The sequence below is a fragment of the Eriocheir sinensis genome, chromosome 27 (assembly GCF_024679095.1).
Source record: "Eriocheir sinensis breed Jianghai 21 chromosome 27, ASM2467909v1, whole genome shotgun sequence".
Lineage (NCBI taxonomy): Eukaryota > Metazoa > Arthropoda > Malacostraca > Decapoda > Varunidae > Eriocheir > Eriocheir sinensis.
In genome coordinates this window covers 16955278-16976431 of record NC_066535.1, presented here as the reverse complement: position 1 = coordinate 16976431, position 21154 = coordinate 16955278, and the positions used below count along the sequence as shown (strand labels likewise).

At 45.7% G+C, this 21154-nt stretch overlaps 1 protein-coding gene across 1 annotated transcript in view; it reads left to right on the top strand.

Moving 5' to 3' along the window:
* LOC127004294 (tyrosine-protein kinase Dnt-like) overlaps positions 1–21154 on the top strand; it is a 76973-nt gene that overhangs the window by 21725 nt on the left and 34094 nt on the right. The window contains exon 3 of the mRNA XM_050871857.1: positions 14214–14341. Within this exon, the coding sequence (XP_050727814.1) occupies positions 14214–14341 (128 nt within the window). The remainder of the gene's footprint in view (positions 1–14213; positions 14342–21154) is intronic.

Below are 21154 nucleotides of genomic sequence, written 5' to 3'. Positions count from 1 at the left end.
GACCGTGGTAACCCTGAGCAGGTCCCTGGCTCCATAGACCGCCCGGGGCCCCTGATGGCTGGAGGCGCCACGCTCTGCCCCGCCCCGCCCCACCCCTTCCGCCCTCCACCTGGTACAAATGGATGGGTAAGCGGGCGGGGGGTAGGAGCGGAGGGGACCCAGTGACTGATGGAGACAGATTGCACGGCGCTACAGCAGCAAGGTCGTGAGGGCCCCGCAGCTTAATCTGGGTTAAACCAACAACAGATATATCAAGAGTAAAACAGTGCAAACAAACTCCTGAGACTCGTAATAACACGAAACACATGACACTAAAGAGAGACGGAACGCCTTAACAGCCCCGAGACACGATCAGGCCCCAGGTGGTGGGTGCGTGAATATTCTCTCTCTCTCTCTCTCTCTCTCTCTCTCTCTCTCTCTCTCTCTCTCTCTCTCTCTCTCTCTCTCTCTCTCTCTCTCTCAAAAAAATAATAATATACTAATAAGAAAAGTCTGATAACAAGAAAACCTGTGACAAAACTCTGAGGATCTGGTTTAAGTATCATGGTGCATTATGTAACGGCTGTGGAGGCGACGACTTCATTTATATGGCTCTTAAAATACGTGTTTAAGTTGTTGACAAATATTACACAAAAACACCGTGAGCGTTGACTTTCTCGTTTCATCATTATCCTCTTAGGAGAAAATATAGGCCACTGTCACTATAGTATGATTAGGTACATGTATACATGATTAGAAAATAAGAAAGTACTATATAAATATCTAAATAAGTATCGAGGTGGAAATAATTAAAGATCGATACAGATGGATGATGATAGATAGATAAAGATAATGGACGAGAGAATAGATTGATTGATTGACCGATATCGATATAGATACATACATACGAACATACATACATATATACATACATACATACATACAGGTTTTTGACAAGTGGATGGAATATAGGAACACCATTTTTCTCTCTTCCGAAAGATGTATTTATTTTCATCAGTAGTTCACGTTTCCTGACCTCACTCCACCAAAACAAAAGTAAAATCAATGCAAATATATTCCGTGATAAACTACAGGCATCTACACCTACATCGGAGGCTTAAAATATCAAATACTAGAGGTATTTATATAAAACAAAATTCCTCCTCGCTGCGACCTCCCAAAATTCCGAGAAGGGATTTTCCAGCCTCGCCAAGAATAGCATGCGAGCCTCGGCGCCTATATCACATGACCCAGTGTCGGTATTAAAGAAAGAGTCAGTGTCGCTTCCCCGGCTAATAACGGCCTGCTGCTGCTGCTCCTTCCCGTGGCCCAGTAATTGGTCCCCGGCAGCAGCGGCACAGCAGGAGTAGCAGGCGAACACTCAGGCCTAAACGACTGACAACACAGCAAGTCATCGATCGTCAGGGTTGTAGAGGCCCATCATTGATTGTTAAGGCCACCCTGATGGAAGAACAGGGAGGGAAGGAGGTACGGAGGGAAGGAAAAATATAGGTAGGTAGGGTGACCAGGTAGGTAGGTTGGTATAGGAAGGGGAAGCATAATGACCGTGGTGGATAATTTAACCCGGGTTTTGGAGTATTAGATATATGCGACGATTACCCATGATTAAGGGAGTCGGCGATTATGTAGTTAGTAGGTAATTAGGAGATTTATCATTGAGGGAAAGCACTTATATTTTTTCCCTGCGTATTATCGTCAAAAATTATAGACGTTTGTTGTGGTGAAGGGACGGATGAAAGGGTGAGGGAGGAGGAAAAGGGGGAGGGAGCCAGGAGACGGGTGGGAGGAAGGGGGAGGGGGGGAGGGAGGGGATCAAGGGGGAGGGGCGGATAACACCCATTTTACCTGCATTCATTAACATTTTAAACAGGAGACGATATCGAGGCATCGGTCACCTGTCGTCAGTTCTCTCTCTCTCTCTCTCTCTCTCTCTCTCTCTCTCTCTCTCTCTCTCTCTCTCTCTCTCTCAGCGCCCCGCCACCCACCGCGTTATGATCCCCACCACGTGCGCGTCGTAGGGGGGAGTGGCCGGAAAACAGCCATTTGCCTCATTTACGACGTTTTTCCTTGCAATGCACTATTTTTCTCCCCTGGTGGGCTAATGTGTTGTCTTACGTTAAACGACCACGGAGTTTGGAACTGATGCTCCATTCTGAATTTTAACGAGACGAAAATGTTCCCGTTTTTCTTTTTCTGTCAGATTTTTTTTACCTGAAGCCAAGCCAGGTGATATTTTCTTAGCCTGGCATGATGAGAACAAAAGGAATTTATAACGAATACATTAAATACTAGAGGCCTCCTACGCTCACGAATATAATATAAATTTCACATATATTTATACAAGAATGCAATCGGTATATATAATCCGAGCCATCGAAACTACCATGCTACAGCCTCCACGCTTCCTGTCGCTGCCTGCAATCAAACGAGGAAGCACTTCTCGCAAATTAGAGACATTTAACATAATTCTCGCATCCATCCTCACAACAACACTCAGCATGATTACACTCTGATGCATCGAAATTATTACGCTGTAGCAATCCCATTTTCTTCTCTTGCCCCTTTCCTATACGTAACTAAGACATGTAATACTGTTTCCACATCCAGCTACATCACAGCACTGAACCGTCAATCTCATCACTGCTCTACCTAAAGATTACTTTGTCCCTGTAGTCAGAAAGATACAAATGGATGATGATAGATAGATAATGATAGATGGGCGGGTGGACAGATTGACCGAAATATCGATAGATACATACTTACATTCACACATTCATACATACGCACATACAGGATTTTAACAAGTGGACGGAATAGGGGCTCCAAAAAGGCAAACACCATGAATGGAAGGTCCCATTATCAACTGTAGCCTGTAGTCAGCATAGCCACAGGTCATCACAACAGCCACACATACTCAGGGTGCTGGGCGTGGAGGAAAGGAAGAGTGGGAGGAGAGTAGAGGGAAGGAGTCTGAGGAAAGGGAGGGAAGGGGATAGGAGGATAGGTACTGCCATCCTTACTCGGCCTCAGGGAACATAGACCCCCCCCCCCCACTCTCTCTCTCTCTCTCTCTCTCTCTCTCTCTCTCTCTCTCTCTCTATATCTATATATCTCTATATATATATATATATATATATATATATATATATATATATATATATATATCTTTAAATCTAGGTTTCTCTTGACGTTCCCCACTCTCAGACCGCTATGTGTTTGCTTGTTTGTGTGTGTGTGTGTGTGTGTGTGTGTGTGTGTGTGTGTGTGTGTGTGTGTGTGTGTGTGTTTCTCGTAAGACATATTTTTTTCAATCAGGGAGTTTTTGAGTCTCTTTTTTTAATAAAGTTGAGGCCGCCTCTCTCTCTCTCTCTCTCTCTCTCTCTCTCTCTCTCTCTCTCTCTCTCTCTCTCTCTCTCTCTCTCTCTACTGTCTGGTTTCCGTGGCGGATTTCTTGATTAGGTATAATATATTTTTTTCTAACTCTGTGTATACAATTAAGTCTTGATTAGAAAAACAATATAACACACACACACACACACACACACACACACACACACACACACACACACACACACACACACACACACACACACACACACAGGCACAAGAAACAATTACATTAACACACACATCCATCCACTCACTCTCTCTCTCTCTCTCTCTCTCTCTCTCTCTCTCTCTCTCTCTCTCTCTCTCTCTCTCTCTCTCTCTCTCTCTCTCTCTCTCTCTCTCTTGCTCATAAACATTCCCTGAAACATTGAGTAATTAAGTCGCTCTGTTTGAAAGGGGACATTATATTTTCGAGGAGGAGGAGGAGGAAGAGGAGGAGGAGGGAGGGAGGGAGGAAGAAGAATATGAAGAGGAGTAAGTAAAAAGTTCCGAAAGAAATATTAAGCTGTGCCTTCCACGTTTCCCGGAGAAGTTGTATATAGTCCGAGCAGCAAGTTTTCTCATCATTCATACAGAGCAAGATTGTCCAAACCCGGCATTTCTCGTAGCCCTTCCCCCTCCCCTTCCCTCTCCCTCTCTCTCGGAACCTTCCATTCTGCCTCTTCCTTACTCCCGTTATATGTGTGTGTGTGTGTGTGTGTGTGTGGTTAGGCATAATCATCCCCACCCACCCCCCCAACACACACACACATACACAAACACACATCAAAGCGGCGGCGGAGGGGGTAAGGAAAACAGGTCAAGACTGAGGGAACCAACATAACAGCTGGGCGAACAGTAGAAACCAGTCATCGTCGTGGAAGGGGCGGGGAGACAACGGGGGAGCGGAGCCATGTGTTTAAATGGGTGGTGGAGGAGGGGGGAGACAAGGCAAAGGGCAAGACAAGCGATAGAGGAGAAGGAAGAGGAGAAGGAGGAGGAGGAGGAGGAGGGAGCAGCGTCCTGACTACCAGTTTGGGAGACAAAAAAAAAGTACAAGACGAAAAAATATACACGTAGGAGTTTAAGGAAAAGGGAATAGAGAGGGTTCCTAATTGACAGAGAGAGAGAGAGGGAGAGAGAGAGAGAGAGGGGGGGGGGGGTTATTTAGCAAGGTGTAATTAGTAGGTGTTTGGGTCAAAAGGACGATATGTGAGGGAAGAGGGTGAATAGGCGGCTGGAGAGAGAGAGAGAGAGAGAGAGAGAGAGAGAGAGAGAGAGAGACTGAAGAGCCATGGAAAGCGGCGGCGTTCTCTCTTCTGATCAAAAGGAAATACACACACACACACACACACTGATGAGGGTCTATTGAGAGGGAATGAGTGGGGGAATAGGAGATGGAGAGTCACAGAGAAAGACACGACGCCCATAGCTAAAAACCCTTATTAATATTTCAAACACACACACACACAAACCCAGAGAGAGAGAGAGAGAGAGAGAGAGAGGTTATATCGCCCAGTTTTCGAGCATTTAATTTTCTCTCTTTCATTGCATTGCGATCAACGTTTTCCATTAGGCTAAACTTTTTAAAGGAAATACACATCATGCCGTTTTCAGACTCCCTCCAATTTCCTCCTCTCTCTCTCTCTCTCTCTCTCTCTCTCTCTCTCTCTCTCTCTCTCTCTACCGGCGCCCTATATTTGCTCGCTCTATTTTTCCTTCCCCTACCATGCTTTATTCTTTATTATTATTATTATTATTATTATTATTATTATTATTATTATTATTATTATTACTGCCGTCGTTGTTGTTGCTGTTATATTATCATCCAGTTTTGTACTTCAGCCGTAAAAAAAAAAAAATATGAAAGAAAATTGTAAAGTAAAAAGAAATGACTGATTTTTTTTATATTTTTGAACTCGTCTCTTTCTTTTCACTTCCTCATTTCCCGTCCATTCATCCCTCCATCCTTTTGATCATCCCTTCCTCCCTTTTTAATCCGTTATTTATGTATTCATCCTCCCTGTCCTCTTTCCTCGCATCCCTCCTTCCTTTAATCTTTTTTCTTCTCTTCCTCTTCCTTCCTCTGGTTCCTTTCATACACTTCCTCTCTGCATCTCACCATCGCCTTCTTTCTTTCTCTTTTCTGTCAGTCAACTTTCTTTTTCCTCGTGATGACCCTTTCTTATCTCCTCCTCCTCCTCCTCCTCCTCCTCGTCTCTTTTATTTTAGTTCCTTCTCCTTTTTCTTTCTTTTTATGTCTTACTGTGATTTTTTTTCATTTAATCCTTCCTTCATCTATTCAACTCCTGTCTCATCCTCTCCTATCCTTAACCCTTCCATTTCCTTCCTTCCCCTTCCCTCTCCTCCCTTCCCTTCCTTGTACCAATACCTTTCCTTCCTCTTCTCTCCTATTTTCTCGCCTCCTCTTCCCTTCTTTCCTCTTCTTCTTTTCTCTCCTCTCCTCTCTCCACTCCCCTTCCCTCCCATCCCACCCTCACCACCACCACCACCACCTCGTTTCTCCCACGTTGCCTTCCCAAAATAATGATCCTCGCCTTTTTCTTCACCTGTCTACCGGAAGTGGAGCCGAAGCAGAGACACGCACGCTGATGACGATCCCAGGACGCGGCTCCCAATTACAGGTGTCATTATGCCCATTAGTAATTAGGGGAGTAGGTGGAGTGCCCAGGTAAAGTGCTGCAATCTGGGAGGAAGGAGGAGGAGGAGGAGGAGGAGGAGGAAAGGGAAGAGGAGGGATGTGTACTGGAGTGGATGGAGAAGGGAAGGAAAATGGAGAGGAATGAGAGGAAAGGGAGGAGTATAGAGCGAGCAAAGCAATATGGAGTGGAGTAGTTAGGGAGGTGATGGAAGGAAGGAAGGAAGAGGAGCAAGAAGAGAGGAGGAGGAGTGGAAGAGGACTGGGAGGGCAAGGGGATAGACGCCAAAGAAGTATATTTAGAGAGGACTATCACGGGAGGTAGATGGGGGATGAATCGAGAAGGCATTGAAGAGACGTAGAGAGGAAGACTAAGAAATGAGACACAGAGAATGAAGAGGAACCGGGAAAATTATAGAAATAGCCAAAGCAGAATGAAGAAGAATGAGAAAGGGAAGTTGGAGCGGGTGGAAGGGGTAGGCAATTTACACAGAATGAAGAGAGAATAGGAAAGCAATAGGGAAGAAAATAAGTGGAGGGTGAAAGGAAGAGAATAGAAACCAAAAACAGAATAAAGTGGAATTGGTAAAGGAGGATGAAGGTACAAAGAGTGGATGAGCGGTTAAAACACACCGGAACAACGCAACAAAAGATATGAAAGAGATATATTGAGAAGCAAAAAGGGGGATAGGAGGAGGAGGAGGAGACAAGCTGCTTCCTGGTTGTGTGGATGTGTGTAATATTTTCATCAATCTTCTTTCATTTTTTTTTCCTCTTCCTCTCTTTCTTTCTTTTCTTATTCCTCCTCCCTTTCCTCCCTCCTTCCCTCCCTTCCTCTATCTTTTGCCGTGGGGGACAGGAAGTTGTCTGTTTTCTGGCGGGTTATGGCTTGAGAGAGAGAGAGAGAGAGAGAGAGAGGTGTGGGGTAGGGTAGAGAAAGATCTTTTGCTTGTTCGTTTATCTCTCTCTCTCTCTCTCTCTCTCTCTCGGCCTCGGTCTGTTGAAGGGACATTGCCGTCATTACGTTCCGCTCCTTCACAAAATCTGCATCTTTTTCAGTGTGTGTGTGTGTGTGTGTGTGTGTGTGTGTGTGTGTGTGTGTGTGTGTGTGTGTACATCGACTCCCTCCCTCCCTTCCTCTGTCCTTGTACTCTTCCTTTTTGCCATTTCCGCTAACACGTTTTTTCTCTCATTTCTATCACTCTCTTCGCCATCATCATTAGTCTGAGCATCATTGTCATCGTCATCATCACTCATTATCATCGGTAAGCATGCATGTTTCCCACGATTTAATCTGGGTCCGTTTCTGTGTGTGTGTGTGTGTGTGTGTGTGTGTGTGTGACCGTACAGACTCAAGCGAAGGACATCATTAGTAACGGACAAAGTAATGACAGCCTAATTAGGGGAGGCTTGCATCTACATAATTGCAATGCGCCTTCTTTTTACGTTTTCCAATACACAAACTATTCGTGGCAAAACCAATGTTAAGCCTATGGCAGCAGCTTCGTTCCTTCCTTTACCTCTAACCCGCTTATCGTGACGGCATGAAGTGAACAGCTGCGTCATTCGTTCATTAATAGCCATCACTGTGTCCATATTCTTCTCGAGTTTATCTCCACATTTTTCCATCGCCGTATTCATAACTTAAACACCTCGGCGCCCAAGCACTCACTGACAAGGCTTTCGTAGGCGTTTTGGGCATTTCCATGGGTAGTTTTATGACCCTGGTAGTTGTTCGACCCTTCTTCTTTACCATGAACGTGAAAAAACAATCATGAAAACCCGATAAACGTCCTCTCCGGCCTTTGGAAATAGTTAGTGTGAGAAGAGGTGTCTAAATTATCAACCATTTTCCCCTCAACTGATTACCTGACCCGGTCCCGATAACACCGACTTATCCTCTTGCGTGAATACATAGAGTTAAGTGATATTTAACGCTGAGAAAGTGTTTAATTATGACATGCGACGTGAATAACCTCCATGACCTATATACACCACATGCAGTTCACTTCATCATGCTCAACAGCCACTCGGACCCACGCGTTCTGAACCTCATCTTTAAAAGTCCCGTATACTCGCAAGCCTGTGTCGGAACTGTTCTCTCAGTGGTCGCTCTCCGTTATGTAAGACCGTGAACAGTCTCTCTATTCACGGCCAAGGTCATTCAGCACTTATTTTTTTCCTCTACCAACCGTACAAACAATTCTACCCTCGACTAACTCCACCTCTCTGTATATAAAGATAATGTGTCCATTCAAACAACATCTACCTTGATCCATTAAAGCACTGCCATTTACAGGACACTGCATACAAGTTCTAAGGATTCATTTACGTGTTTATGTGTTCTACTTTTCTTATCTTGAAGCTTTTAACAATATCTGGTAAATATATCCAGTAACCATCATGACAACCACCTCACTCATTGCCCACTTCTTTCCATATATATTCATCATGTACGTTTTATCTAGCAGTAAGCTTTTTCCCTCGTACACATAATACATCATCATAACAGTTATCGCCCATTATCATTACCTAAAAAAACAAGAGCTTTTCCAAATGTTTCCTACTTCTTCCTATTTTATGTACTCCCTTCCCCACTAGCAAGGGTTCACATTTCACCTCTCAACCTGGTTCCTTGTCTGTCCTAACTCCGCTTGGATGAGTTGTCACATACTTTGCTTCCCCTGCCACATAACTACCTACCATTGCTTTATTATATTTATCTCTATTTCTGTAGTACAAACACCCTATCTAAATGTCTGCGGACACCCTGCGAATAACATATTTTATCCGATTTTTCCCTGACTTTTTTTCATTTGTTCGGCCTACATTTCACCATTAATCAGAGGAACACGGCCCGCAGCTGTTGTTAATTAATGAGACCAAACGGACGCGGGTTAAATAACACTTTTTTTGTGTTTGTCAAGGTTTTACGTTATTCAATATCCATCTAACGTTAATGATTTCGGCCTAATAATAAAAAATACTTCTACTTCTACTACTACTACTACTACTAATAATAATAATAATAATAATAATAATAATAATAATAATAATAATAATAATAATTTGTAGTAGTAGTAGTGGCAATAGTAGTATCTTTGTTGTTGCTGCTATTCCTACTACTGTTTTGGTTGTTGTGTTCGTGGCTGGGCTGAGGCGGCAGCTCTAGCGGAGGGAGGCTTACTTCAGTACCGGCTACTATACGGCTACACACGGTGCTACGCAGTGATATTTTCCTGGGACAGAAACACCAGCGATCCAAGTATAGCACGCGGAACAAAAAACTACTCCGAGCAAATATTTCTTTAGATTTCATAAATACCAAAGCTTGTAAAGATAGGAACGGAACAACAGAAAAATGAAGGAAGAAGAGAGAGGGGGAAGTGCAGAACAAACAAGAGGAAAAGGGAAGGAGGCATGGCAGAGGACAGAGAGGAGGGAAGGGATCAGCGAGGTAACGGGAGAGAGAGACAGAGGAAATGCATGGAGGAAAAAGAGACAGGAGTGGATGAAAGAATGGGGGATGAGGAGGGAGATGGAAATGCAAGGGGGAGGAGGAAGAGGTAGGAGGTTAGTGAATGGTGGGGTGGGGAGGTGAGAGAAGGGGTCAAAGGAGAGGGAGGGGAGGCATCCTGCATAGGCAATCAAGAGTCTGAAGTCCTAAACAATAAAGGCTAATTGTGAGGCCAACGCGATATGACCTTGGTTAATGAAGGAAGAAGTGGAAAGAGAGAGAGAGAGAGAGAGAGAGAGAGAGAGAGGAAAACATGTGCCTAATTGAGTTCCCACGTGGCATGCATAGTTACCTTCCCATAATACACCTTAATGAGGGGCGAGGAAGGCGATTTGAGGACTTTTCTTCTACTGAGCTCTCTGTCCCGAAGGCTTTAGGTGGCAGGAACACAATCTCTCTCTCTCTCTCTCTCTCTCTCTCTCTCTCTCTCTCTCTCTCTCTCTCTCTCTCTCTCTCTTTACATTTTTTTAACATCGTGCTGGATTTTTTTTTTCTTCTCTCTCTCTCTCTCTCTCTCTCTCTCTCTCTCTCTCTCTCTCTCTCTCTCTCTCTCTCTCTCGCTAAGGCTTCCTCGGAGGGCGGCGTTGGGGTGAGGGCGAGAAGAGACGAGGTGAGGCGAGCAGGGCCGCCAGATGAGACTTGAGCAGCTTACGAGACTCAACTTTCATCCCAGATCTAGTTTCCGATTTATAATTTTTAATGGAGAAAATATAACCTCTCTCCCTCTCCCTCTCCCTCTCTCTCTCTCTCTCTCTCTCAAGCCAAAGCCATACCCAGGAAGTTATTCAGAGCGACCAACAAAAAGAAAAGGAAGGTGCACCGTCATGGCTCTGGGTCACGTAGTACACAGCGAACTGGCATTCAGACCTTCGACTTGAATGACAGAAAAACATGACGGAAGAAAATTAAATATGGTGTGGTCTTGATACTTCCTCGAGACACTATAAACGCACAAGCTAACGGTGAGAGTATGTCCATCCTTCAGAGCAAATAATACCGTTAAAATCCTGTGGGAAGAGGTAATAGGGGGAGATACGAAGAAAGGAGAGAGAGGGGAAATTAATGAGAAAAGTAGGTGGAAAAATGGAGGAAGAATGATGAAAGAAGAGAATCAAAGGAGCGAGAGAAAGAATTCGATCGAAGTGAGAGAGAGAGAGAGAGAGAGAGAGAGAGAGAGAGAGAGAGAGAGAGAGAGAGAGAGAGAGAGAGAGAGAGAGAGAGAGAGAGAGAGAGAGAGAGAGATATGAGAAGGGGAGAGAACAAGGGAGGAAAAAAGAAAGGAGAGGGAGAGAAATCAAAAACAGAAAGCAGAGAGGAAGATACTGAAATGAGGGAAAGAGGGAAATGAGGAGAAATGGAGAGAGGAAAGAGGAGAAAAAAATAAGGAGGGAAGGAAAAGAGGAAAGGAAGAGAAAATGGGAAATTAAGATGCATTAAAAAAAATATATAAAGCGGAAGTAGGGAAGGATATGCATGAGAAAAAGGAGGGAGAAAAACTGAAAAAAGGGAGGAGGGAGAGATGAAAAAATAAGAGGGGAGAGAGAGAGGGGGAGAGGGAGAGAGACCAAGGGTAAGAGGAAGTAAAAAAAGTCACGAATGATGATGATGACGATGATGATGATGACGAAGCCAGTGCAGTAGAGCTTCATGTTCCTCTATTCATGAGACTTGTGGGTGGGTGTAAGCAAGTGTTGGGACTAGCATGGGAGTGACGAAGCAGGTGAGAGGAAGGGGTGAAGGGGTGAAGGGAGGTGAAAGCATGGGGGAATAGAGGAGGAAGGAGGGGCAGGGATCGGATGGGATAGGAGAAAGGGGAAGGAAATGGAAAGGAAGGGGAAGGATAGAAGGAATGATATGGTGAAGTTAACAAAGAAAAATGAGAGAAATAAAGGGATGGGATGGAAGGGAGAGTAAGGATGGGGTAGGATGGCGGGAGAAGAGAGAAGAGGAAGTAGAGGAAGGGAACAGCCGGAAGTAAATATAAACGACCTTCAATAGGGGAGAAGAGAAAAAAAAATCACACACACACACACACACACACACACACACACCTGGCACCTGATGACCATGTTTTTGCAGGTGTACTTCACAAACAGGTGTTACTTGATTGCCTTTCATCGGAGGGGCGTGCGTAACGGTCCGGACTGGCAGAGGGGGGGAGGGGGAGGGGGATCAAAGGGGGAGGTCAAGGTAGTGTTGTGATGATAGTAGTGGCAGTGGCAGTAGTAGTAGTAGTAGTAGTAGTAGTAGTAGTAGTAGTAAGGGAGGTAAAATGAAAAAAAATGATCATGTTGGCTTTTCAGTATATACAAGAGTGGCTCGAGACAGGTTTTTTATGCTAGACCATATATGTGAAAACTAACAGGTGTGTGGGGAATGGCAGGTATTTGTGTGCGAACAGGTGGATCAAAGGTCATGTTTTTATTCACCGGACACGAGGAGGAGGTCACACACACACACACACACACACACACACACACACACACACACACACACACACACACACACACACACACGGGGCTGGGGGAAACATCGGCATGTGGACATAATAAAAGTGGGTGACAAGGCGTGTGGAGAGGCGGGTGTATTTAAGAGGTGAGTGGTATCTGTGATCATGGGTGGAGTGTGCCAGGGTCAGGTGTAGGCACGTCAGGTGTGGAGGTGGTGGGTGGAAGGAGGGGGAGAGGGGTGAAATTAAGTGCGCAACAGGTAACATAATGCCATGCCGGAATGAGGAAGAGAATGTGAATGATATGCGCATTTTTTTCTCTCTCACTGCTCTTCCTTTATATTCCTCAGCCTCTTCCTCTTCCTCGATCGGCGCGAATTTATCTACCAACGGGAGAATTCACCTTGGCTATGACTGTGCAGATTTCACCACACACACTGACTAGAATATGTAAGGGCACACACACACACACACACACACACACACACACACACACACACACACACTCTCACAGTAAACTTTACACACCCTACCAATGCTTACCAATTCACACCCTGCCCCTGCCCCTGCCTCTGGCCCTCCCTACCCCACCCTTCCCCCCTAAACGCTGGACATTCCTCACCCGCGAGCAAACAACTGTTTTATCTCTCTCGCTATATATTACGGCGGGAGCGCTCTGCTAATATTTAGAGTGGCCGGTAATAACGCTAATGGCCCTGTGTATGTTTTCTAGGCGCAATTCAGATCAGTGTTTATCTTACAGGGGAGTGGACGCATAACTTTTGTTCTAATTGCCGGGATGGATAATGGTGGCTGGGAAGGGAGGGGGGGGAGGAGTATATAGATGGGGAGACGCGAGGGAGGAATGGTTCAGCTTAGTGGTCAGGGTATCCTCAGCCTCCTCCTCCTCCTCCTCCTTCAACGGGTGTGGTATCAGGGGAGGAATCGATAGAGAGAGGAATGCTTAAACAAGTCCCAACTATTGATCAGCGTGTGGATTTATAACAGTGCGAGAAAGTGGTCAGGGCATTCTCCTCCTCCTCCTCCTCCTCCTCCTCCTATTAGCACAATGCCCGAGTGAGAGTGAGTGAGTAGATATCAGCGAGGGAAAGTGGTCTCCTCTTCCTCCTCCTCCTCCTCCTCCTTCTCCTACCATTACTATTACTACTATGACTCCATGATAGCAGAGAGGTATTCGCAGTGAGGAATGTTTAAATTTAGCGCACAACTGATGCCCGAGTGAGTGGATATCAGCGAGGGAAAGTGGTCTCCTCCTCCTCCTCCTCCTCCTCCTCCTCCTGGCCAGCACGTGTCGAGTGCCTGCCGTAGCCTCGAGCACCGTGCCACATGGCCTTCCTCTATCTGGCACACGTGACGGATGACTCGGACGGGCGGGCGCCACCGTAAAAGCCTCCGTCAGCCCGTCAGGACGTCTGCTTCCCACATCAGCGTCGGGCGAGTCACCAGCCGCGGCACTACTGGCTCGCGGGGTAATTAGTCACCGCGGCAATGGTTCTCCTGTCGAGGGTAGTTTTTTTTTTTTTTTTTTGCGATTGAGGAAGTGAAGAAGGAGAAGGCGCTGGAGGTAAACGGAGGAGCTGGGTGAAAAAGCAGGAGGAAAAGACTTAGTGTGTAAGGAGGAGGAGGGAGGGGGAGGGTAAGGAGGAGATCGAGGAAGTACCTCTTTTTCCCCACTAATTTATGGGTCACAAAATACAAGAGGCCATTTCAACAGTGTGAGAGGAAAGGACGTGGGTAGGAGGGTGGGCGGGTGGGTGGGTGTGGAATGGGGGACGTGGGGATGCTGACCGTGGCATTTAAAGGGAGATAAATAGCGGCGGGCAGCAGGAGTGCGGATGACAGCGGAGTGGAGGCATTAATCTTCCAGCTGTCGGATTTTTGTTTCCTTCATCTCACTTGAGCATCAGAAACACAACAGACGCACGCTGAAACAATCCAAAGCTCGTTTCTTCGTTATACCAAGAGGAAAGTGGGAAAACTGGGAAAAATGTTGAAACAGTTTTAAGGGAGCTTCCTCAACAGGCCGATGACTAAGGGCAAATAATAGAAATCTTCCTGCCCTTCACTCCTTTTTATGACCATCCCAAAGGGCACGAGGTGATGACATTTTTCCGGTGACAGTGAACTAAGTGATCTACACCATGATCATGACACAATCTTGACATCATTATCATCAATTATCTCTCTCTCCCTTGCAGGCCTCACGGCGGAGCTGTACTACGTGCGTGAGGGCGTGGTCAACGACTATGCCATGAACTGGCGCGTGCCCGTGGCCGCCAACGTGCACCGCCTCTACTTCACCTGGCAGGCCCTCACCAAGAAGCCCGTGAGTGCTGCGATGACTTGACCTTACACAAAATACTGCATGATATATATATATATATATATATATATATATATATATATATATATATATATATATATATATATATATATATATATATATATATATATATATATATATATATATATATATATATGCACACACACACACGTTATAACAAAACAAATCCATTCCTCCTTGTTTACTTTTAATATGTAATTAATGTTTTTTCTCTCTCCGTGGATTTTCTTCGCCAGAACTTCACCTACTGTGTACTTCTCTAACTGTACATTTACTTATTTTCAATTTGTTTTGGTTTGGATGCCGTCAGTGGAAACATTCCGCACGCGACAAAAAATAACAATTCCACACGAGGTAACACGGCGAGTGTCGGCGATGACTTTTATGACGACGCTTCATCCGCGAGTGTTAAATTTAGACTGGCACGAACTCCATCACGTATCATTCCTCACGTCAGCGGCTGCAAGTGTGTGTGTGTGTGTGTGTGTGTGTGTGTGTGTGTGTGTGTGTGTGTGTGTGTGTGTGTGTGCACTGTAGCATTTGGCTCAGGTCTTCTTGTCCTTGTTCAGGTCCTCCTGTCACTCTCGTAGCCTCATGAACATCGGACTGCCACAACACAAGACTTTTCCTCGGGTCGTGGTTTCTGCCGGTATTTCTTGACTTAAGGACTTTCCAACATTATACACTGAATTCTGCTTAAAATATTATCCTTTGCTTCATTCCTCCATTCCATTTTTTCCCCTCTTTTTCGTCATCCATTTTTCTCTCCTTCCTTTCATCAGTTCGTCCTTTCCTTCCTCCTTTTCTATATACTTTCTTTACTTCCTTTCTTCCTTTCATTGATTCATCTACCCTTCCTTTCTCTTTCATTTCTACTTTTTCCTTTCATCTTTCCTTCCTTCCTGCCTTGCTTTCTTTCCTCTTTCCTTCATCCATCCGTCTGTCTATCTAACCTTCTTTCCTTCCCTCCCTCCCTTGCTCACCCGCCTCCTTTCCTCTGTCGTCGGGTGTGTTTATAGAGCTTCAGGCAGCCAAGGATCGCGAGTCTCTTGTTTTCCTTCGTCTGGTCAGCGCTTGTGTCGCCTCGGGTGGCGCCTCTCATTCTCCTCTCACTTCTCTCCCTCCCTCCCTCCCTCCCTTTTTCTCTCCTTTTTCTCCGTTTCTTCCGCCTTAGCTTTTCTCAGCCCTTCATTCCTTCTCACCTCTCTGCCTCCGTCACTCCCTTTTTCTCTCCTCTTTCTCCGTTTCTTCTGCCTTAACTTTCTCTTTTTATTTATCTTGATCCCGTCCACCAAACATCTCTCTCTCTCTCTCTCTCTCTCTCTCTCTCTCTCTCTCTCTCTCTCTCTCTCTCTCTCTCTCTCACCCATAGACTGGTAATACTCTCGAGGTTGTTTACTTAGGCCTGTTCTCCAGCGACCCACCGCGACACCTACACAAAACCACCCCCCACCCCACCCCCACTACCCACCATCACCACCCAACCACCTCCACCCAATAATGAACACTGCCCCTGAACCCTCCTCCTTCCCCTCCATACCCTCCCTCCCCCCATCCCTCCTTTGAAGAATCCGTGTCTGGCAGGTTTAGTGTCCCCAGGAGGCTCGAAGTGCGTCCATCTGCCCTCCAGATATTTACCAAAGCCAGCATTGTACGACTTCCTAATCCGGTGTGTGTCTTCAGGAGGGAGGGGCTGGGGTAAAGAGGGTGGTGGGGGATATATGAAGGAGGGAGGGAGGGAAATGTATGAGGGATGGGAGGGTAGGGACAGGGGAAGGGAGGGAGAGACGAGGGTAAGGAGGGTGGGGTTGATTTGAAGGATGGAGGGAGGGAAAGGTATGAATGATGGAAGGATAGGGATTGAGGGTAAAGAGGGAGAAATGAGGGAAGAAAGTAAAAGTGAGGAGATAGATATACCAGATACTTCAATGAATGCCAATGAATAAATGAGCCATCCTCCTCCTGATACGAAGAAAGGAAGAAAAGGTCAAATTAAACAACAAAAATAGGTACCCAGCAGAGCCCACGAGGACGACGACGGCAAGTTCTGAACAATTAAAACCAGACATAAATAATCCAGCGTCCAAATTTAATTAGAGGCCACACATTGAGGTCGGCGCAGGGTAGTGATTTGTCCCCTTCATGTTTCACCGCCACGATCATTACGTAAAGAATATAAGAAAATAGAGTAATCAATTGTGACCTCAGAGAAGTGGAGCATGAGAGTGGAGTGAGACGTGTGTAGGGAACATGTCTATTAAGGAAAGGCCCGCGCCATCAGAGGAGGCCTATCATCACGGCCCCAGGATAGCCCAAAGGCGGTGTAAGCCTCGCCATAGAAAAGAGAACACGCAATCAGCCCTTCATCCCACGCTCGGACGGAAAGGAGGAGACGGACATCAAAGCAGCGGGCAGCAACAGGAGCAGCGACGGGCCGGCCATATCCCAGGCCCAAGAATCTTGTTCCCACCGTCCCCTCAACGCTGAGATTATCACCTGCCACGGAGGGACGGAGGGAGAAGAATGGAGAAGTGAGGAAATGGAGAGGAGGGGAAAGGAGGAGCGGTGGTGGTGGGAGGAGAGCCCCTATGTTTGTGATGACGTGGGAAAACAGGAGGTGTGACAAACAGTGGGGCCGCCGATAACGTCAACAGATGGCAGCACCGTGTGAGGCGAGGGTAAACAGTGCGGGACCTATGCGGGAGGCCTGCTGACTGTCTCGCGGGGAAGAGGGGACCAGGAAGGGTGAGGTGATCGCTGACGCTGCTGAAGGTGACGGGAATGAAAAACTGCTGCTGACGGTGGAGGAATGGGATAAAAAGGGAGGGCGTAAGGAAAAGGGTGACGTGGTGTGTCTGGCGGGGAGACTGAGAGAAGGCAGATGAGGAAGAGGAACGGGGGGATTGATGGCGGGTTGAAGGGGATTGAGGATGAAGAGGGCAATGCTGCGTTTGTTGGGATGAAGAGAGGGGAGGGGGGGTGAAGAATGACAGGGGGAAGTGGGGACTGTTGAACGATTAAAACAAGGGGAAAAGGAACACAGGGAGGTGGTGGTGACTGCTGAGAAATTAAGAGAGATGGAAGAGGGACACATGGAGGGGGAGGTTCTGTCCGAAATGATGACTGTCTCTTAACATCGACTAGTTGGTAAAATGCACGGCCGTCAGTCATAGTTATTTACCTCCATATTCGCTTCGCCTTTCCACAAGAATTTGCCATGTTGTCAAGAGCTTCGTAATCAACCTTTGACCAAAACCACGAATACCGAAAGGCAGTTATGTCGCGTTAGGTAGGAAACTGACCCGCTTGAAGAGGAAATATAGTAAAAGAAAAAAAATTCGTTATACACTTTTATTCATGTTGCATATATACTCCGAAAACTATTCTTCTCCTGGTGCCAAGCCGAACCGTCAGGACCGAACGACGTCGGGCTGAGGTAACAAACTGCACTACGGGGAAATATCGAGGCGGGGAGGAAGGAAAAATATTAATGGCAGCAATAAATACCGCCATTAAGACCTACACACTAGCCAGCCCCATGTCCTGACCCTCCTCCCCCCTCCTCTTCCATTGTCGTCCCCCCCACCCCCTCTCCACCTGCCTCCATTTCAACCTCCCTCCCTCCCCGTCCCCCTCTCTTCCTCTCCCGCCCACTATGTAACCTATATATACCTCGCCCAGTACAGAAACCTGCCACAAACAATATAATTCTCCTTCCTTCCTTCCTTTCCTCAGCTCCCCCGTCCCGACCTCCTTCCCCCCCAAGACGTGACGCACCCCTCCCCATCTCCATCCCCTTTCTCCTTTCCCCCTTATCTTCTCCTCCCTGTCTATCCATACACTACTCCAAGTGAACTCTCCCTCCCTCCTCTTTCTCCTCACTCCCTTTACCTTCCTACCCCTCCTCCCTCCTATCCATACAATCTAACTCCCAGTGGATTCCTTATCTCCTTCCCCTTTCTATTCGTACCCTCCCATCCCTCCTCCTCCTATCCACATACTCTACTCTCCACTGAGCTACTCTCACTAATGCCTTAACTAACATAGAATATATCTGTGTAGGAAAAATTTGACCGAGTAAAATCAATTCATTTTATTGAACTTTATTGAAAGTAAACCTTAAATTTCTACAAAACACGTTTATAATATATTAATCTAATGGTTCAAAAATGTACCATTGGTCATATTGACCTTGGAAAGCAAATGTGTTCCTGAAATGATTTTTTTCAGGGCTGTGCCTCTATATTCCTTAAAAAATAACACAACTTTGCTACAAATAACTTGCAAACAATACACAATACAATATACAATACACAGCCATTTAGAATTGATATTTCAGTGATTCTTTTTACAGAAAGTAGTACTTATTTTGTGTGAAACTCAAGGAAGCAATTTCTTTCTTTGTTTAAGCAAAGTGCAACATTACATTTGCAGCAGTATGTGTTTGGTCTTCCTTTACAATTTAGGAGCTTGCAACGAGGTATTTCACTCTTCTCAACAATCATGGGCCAGTGGCCAATTCCATCTTTTGTGATGTCAACACTTGGAATTGGCTTTGTTGCATGACCTTTCTTTTTCTTTGCTGCATGCTCTGTCTCAAGACTGCTGGAGTGTGGTCTTCACAACATCTTCAAAGTCATCAGGAATAGGCATGATGTCCTCCTCAAGCACATTACGATGACGTGACCTGTCTCCATAGAAGAGTGACGTCTCCATATCTGAGGAAACAGAATGACCCACTGGTATATTTTAGAACCATTTAAAAACACCTTAGAGTATCAGTAATATAATCCAATGTCAGGCTAACATTGAAAACATATTATACTGAACAAATAAGATATATCATAAGTTTTGTAGTGGCCTGGCTTACCTATGAGTCGTCCAAAATCATCATTGAAAACAGAGGATCAGTCACTACGTCCTCCCCCTCTAGTGGTCACGAGGCAACTGCTGTATTACAGAAACAAGAGCCCGTTTCCCACATATTGTGTGAGTGATGCTTTCTGATATGGCACAAAAATGTACCACCCGACTGACACGCCTATACGAGGAAATTTCATCCCTAGCAAAGCACGCATTTGAAGAGGTTCACAATTGTACAAATGGTCCTTATAGGGTTAAATATAACGTCGTCTTAGATTTAGAGCATTTTTTCAACGTGACGGTACGTCTAAGTACATATCCAGGTAGGTAAGCGTGTTAATAAAAATCAAAACATGTCAGGTTGCGGCAAGGCCAGAGGGCAGGCAGGTGGGCGAGTCACCGCTTACCTCTTGTTGAATTGATGATCCTCTCATCCGGGTAGAAAAACTCCACGGTGGCAACTTACCTGAAAACGAGAAAAAAATGTCATTATTGGTCTGCACGTCAATAAGTTATCATGATCGTATTCTTTGACTTAGAAAAAATATTTAGTAACCACCTTCCTAAGAGCTGCATTCATGTTAGTTGGTACCGGCATAGTTTGTTATTCTAAGCAACATGACGAGAGGTAGACAGGGTGGGTGAGGTAAAACAGGGGCAGGACCTTTGGTTTAACATTCAGGTCATTGCGGCTGGCTGACATCTGTTCCGTACCAACAATAACCATATGCTACAACTTAAATTATTTTCTCCTCTTGAAATTCTAATGTAACAACGTCAACAGCCATCAAAATAGAGGAAAATCTTTGTTTTAATATCATACTTTTATATTTCTTTTCCGCCACGTAGCTGCATAAACCAAAAATAAGCTCAATTAGGCTCATCACATGCTATGGCTTGGTTTTTAGAGGTGCTACGAAACGGATATATATGCATTTAATGGCAGAGGGCTTGTGGTGATGCTCCTCCAGCCATGACGACGCAGCGGCTACTGGCACGCCCTACATGCTCAGTATGGGCCGCGTGGTGCAGGTGGGTGCAGGGCTGCCCTCCCTTCCTTGGCATCAGTAAGTTATTGTTTCCGTCCGGCCACACACCACATTCCCTTCGCCTTACCACGGGATCCTCATCACCGGACCCTCCCAGAACACAGCGCTATACGGAGAACTAGACCACACAGCAGAATAATCATGATGGTACTAATTCGAATGACAGGAAGAAGAAAAAAGATAAGAAAAAGGAAGAAAAAGGAAGAATAAGAAATAATAGAATAAGAAAATGATAAGAAACTAGCATTTAACACAAATTAACATCCACAACGAATCAGGAGCTAACACACATTAAAGATAAAACTAAATTAAAAGAATATCCACACATTCAAGGCAATAGAACCCAATAAAAACAAGAAAGAATCATGTACATTAAAGAACAATAAAAAAAAGATTAGACGCTACACAAAACGCGCCTCCCAGCCAAGCAGCAGCAGCAGCAGCAACGGCAGCAACGAGCGGTAATCGCCAATGAGAGGCAAGCGAGGAGACACGGCAGAAAAATGCATGAAGCAATATGTATTCATGGCCCGGGCGATTGGCGGGACCGCTCGCTAATGCTAAAAAAGGAGCCACAATCTGTTTTCTCTCTCGGCGAAGATAATCCCGGCGAAGGCAAACCCGCTATGCCATGCCCACACCACCTCTACCACCACCACCATCACGGCCTCAAACCCTCGATCCTGCACCCTCCCTCGTAGGTGGCTATCTCGGGCTATGTGCGCCATCCATCTCCACTCTTATCGCAGCATGAGGGGCGAGTGAGTGGCTATGCAGTGGATGTGATCTGAATGACCGTGGGTGAAGTGTCTCTCGTTATGACTCCCACTACTTCTATCTCGCAGTGCTACGATTCATAAGTTATATTGGATTTTATTACTGG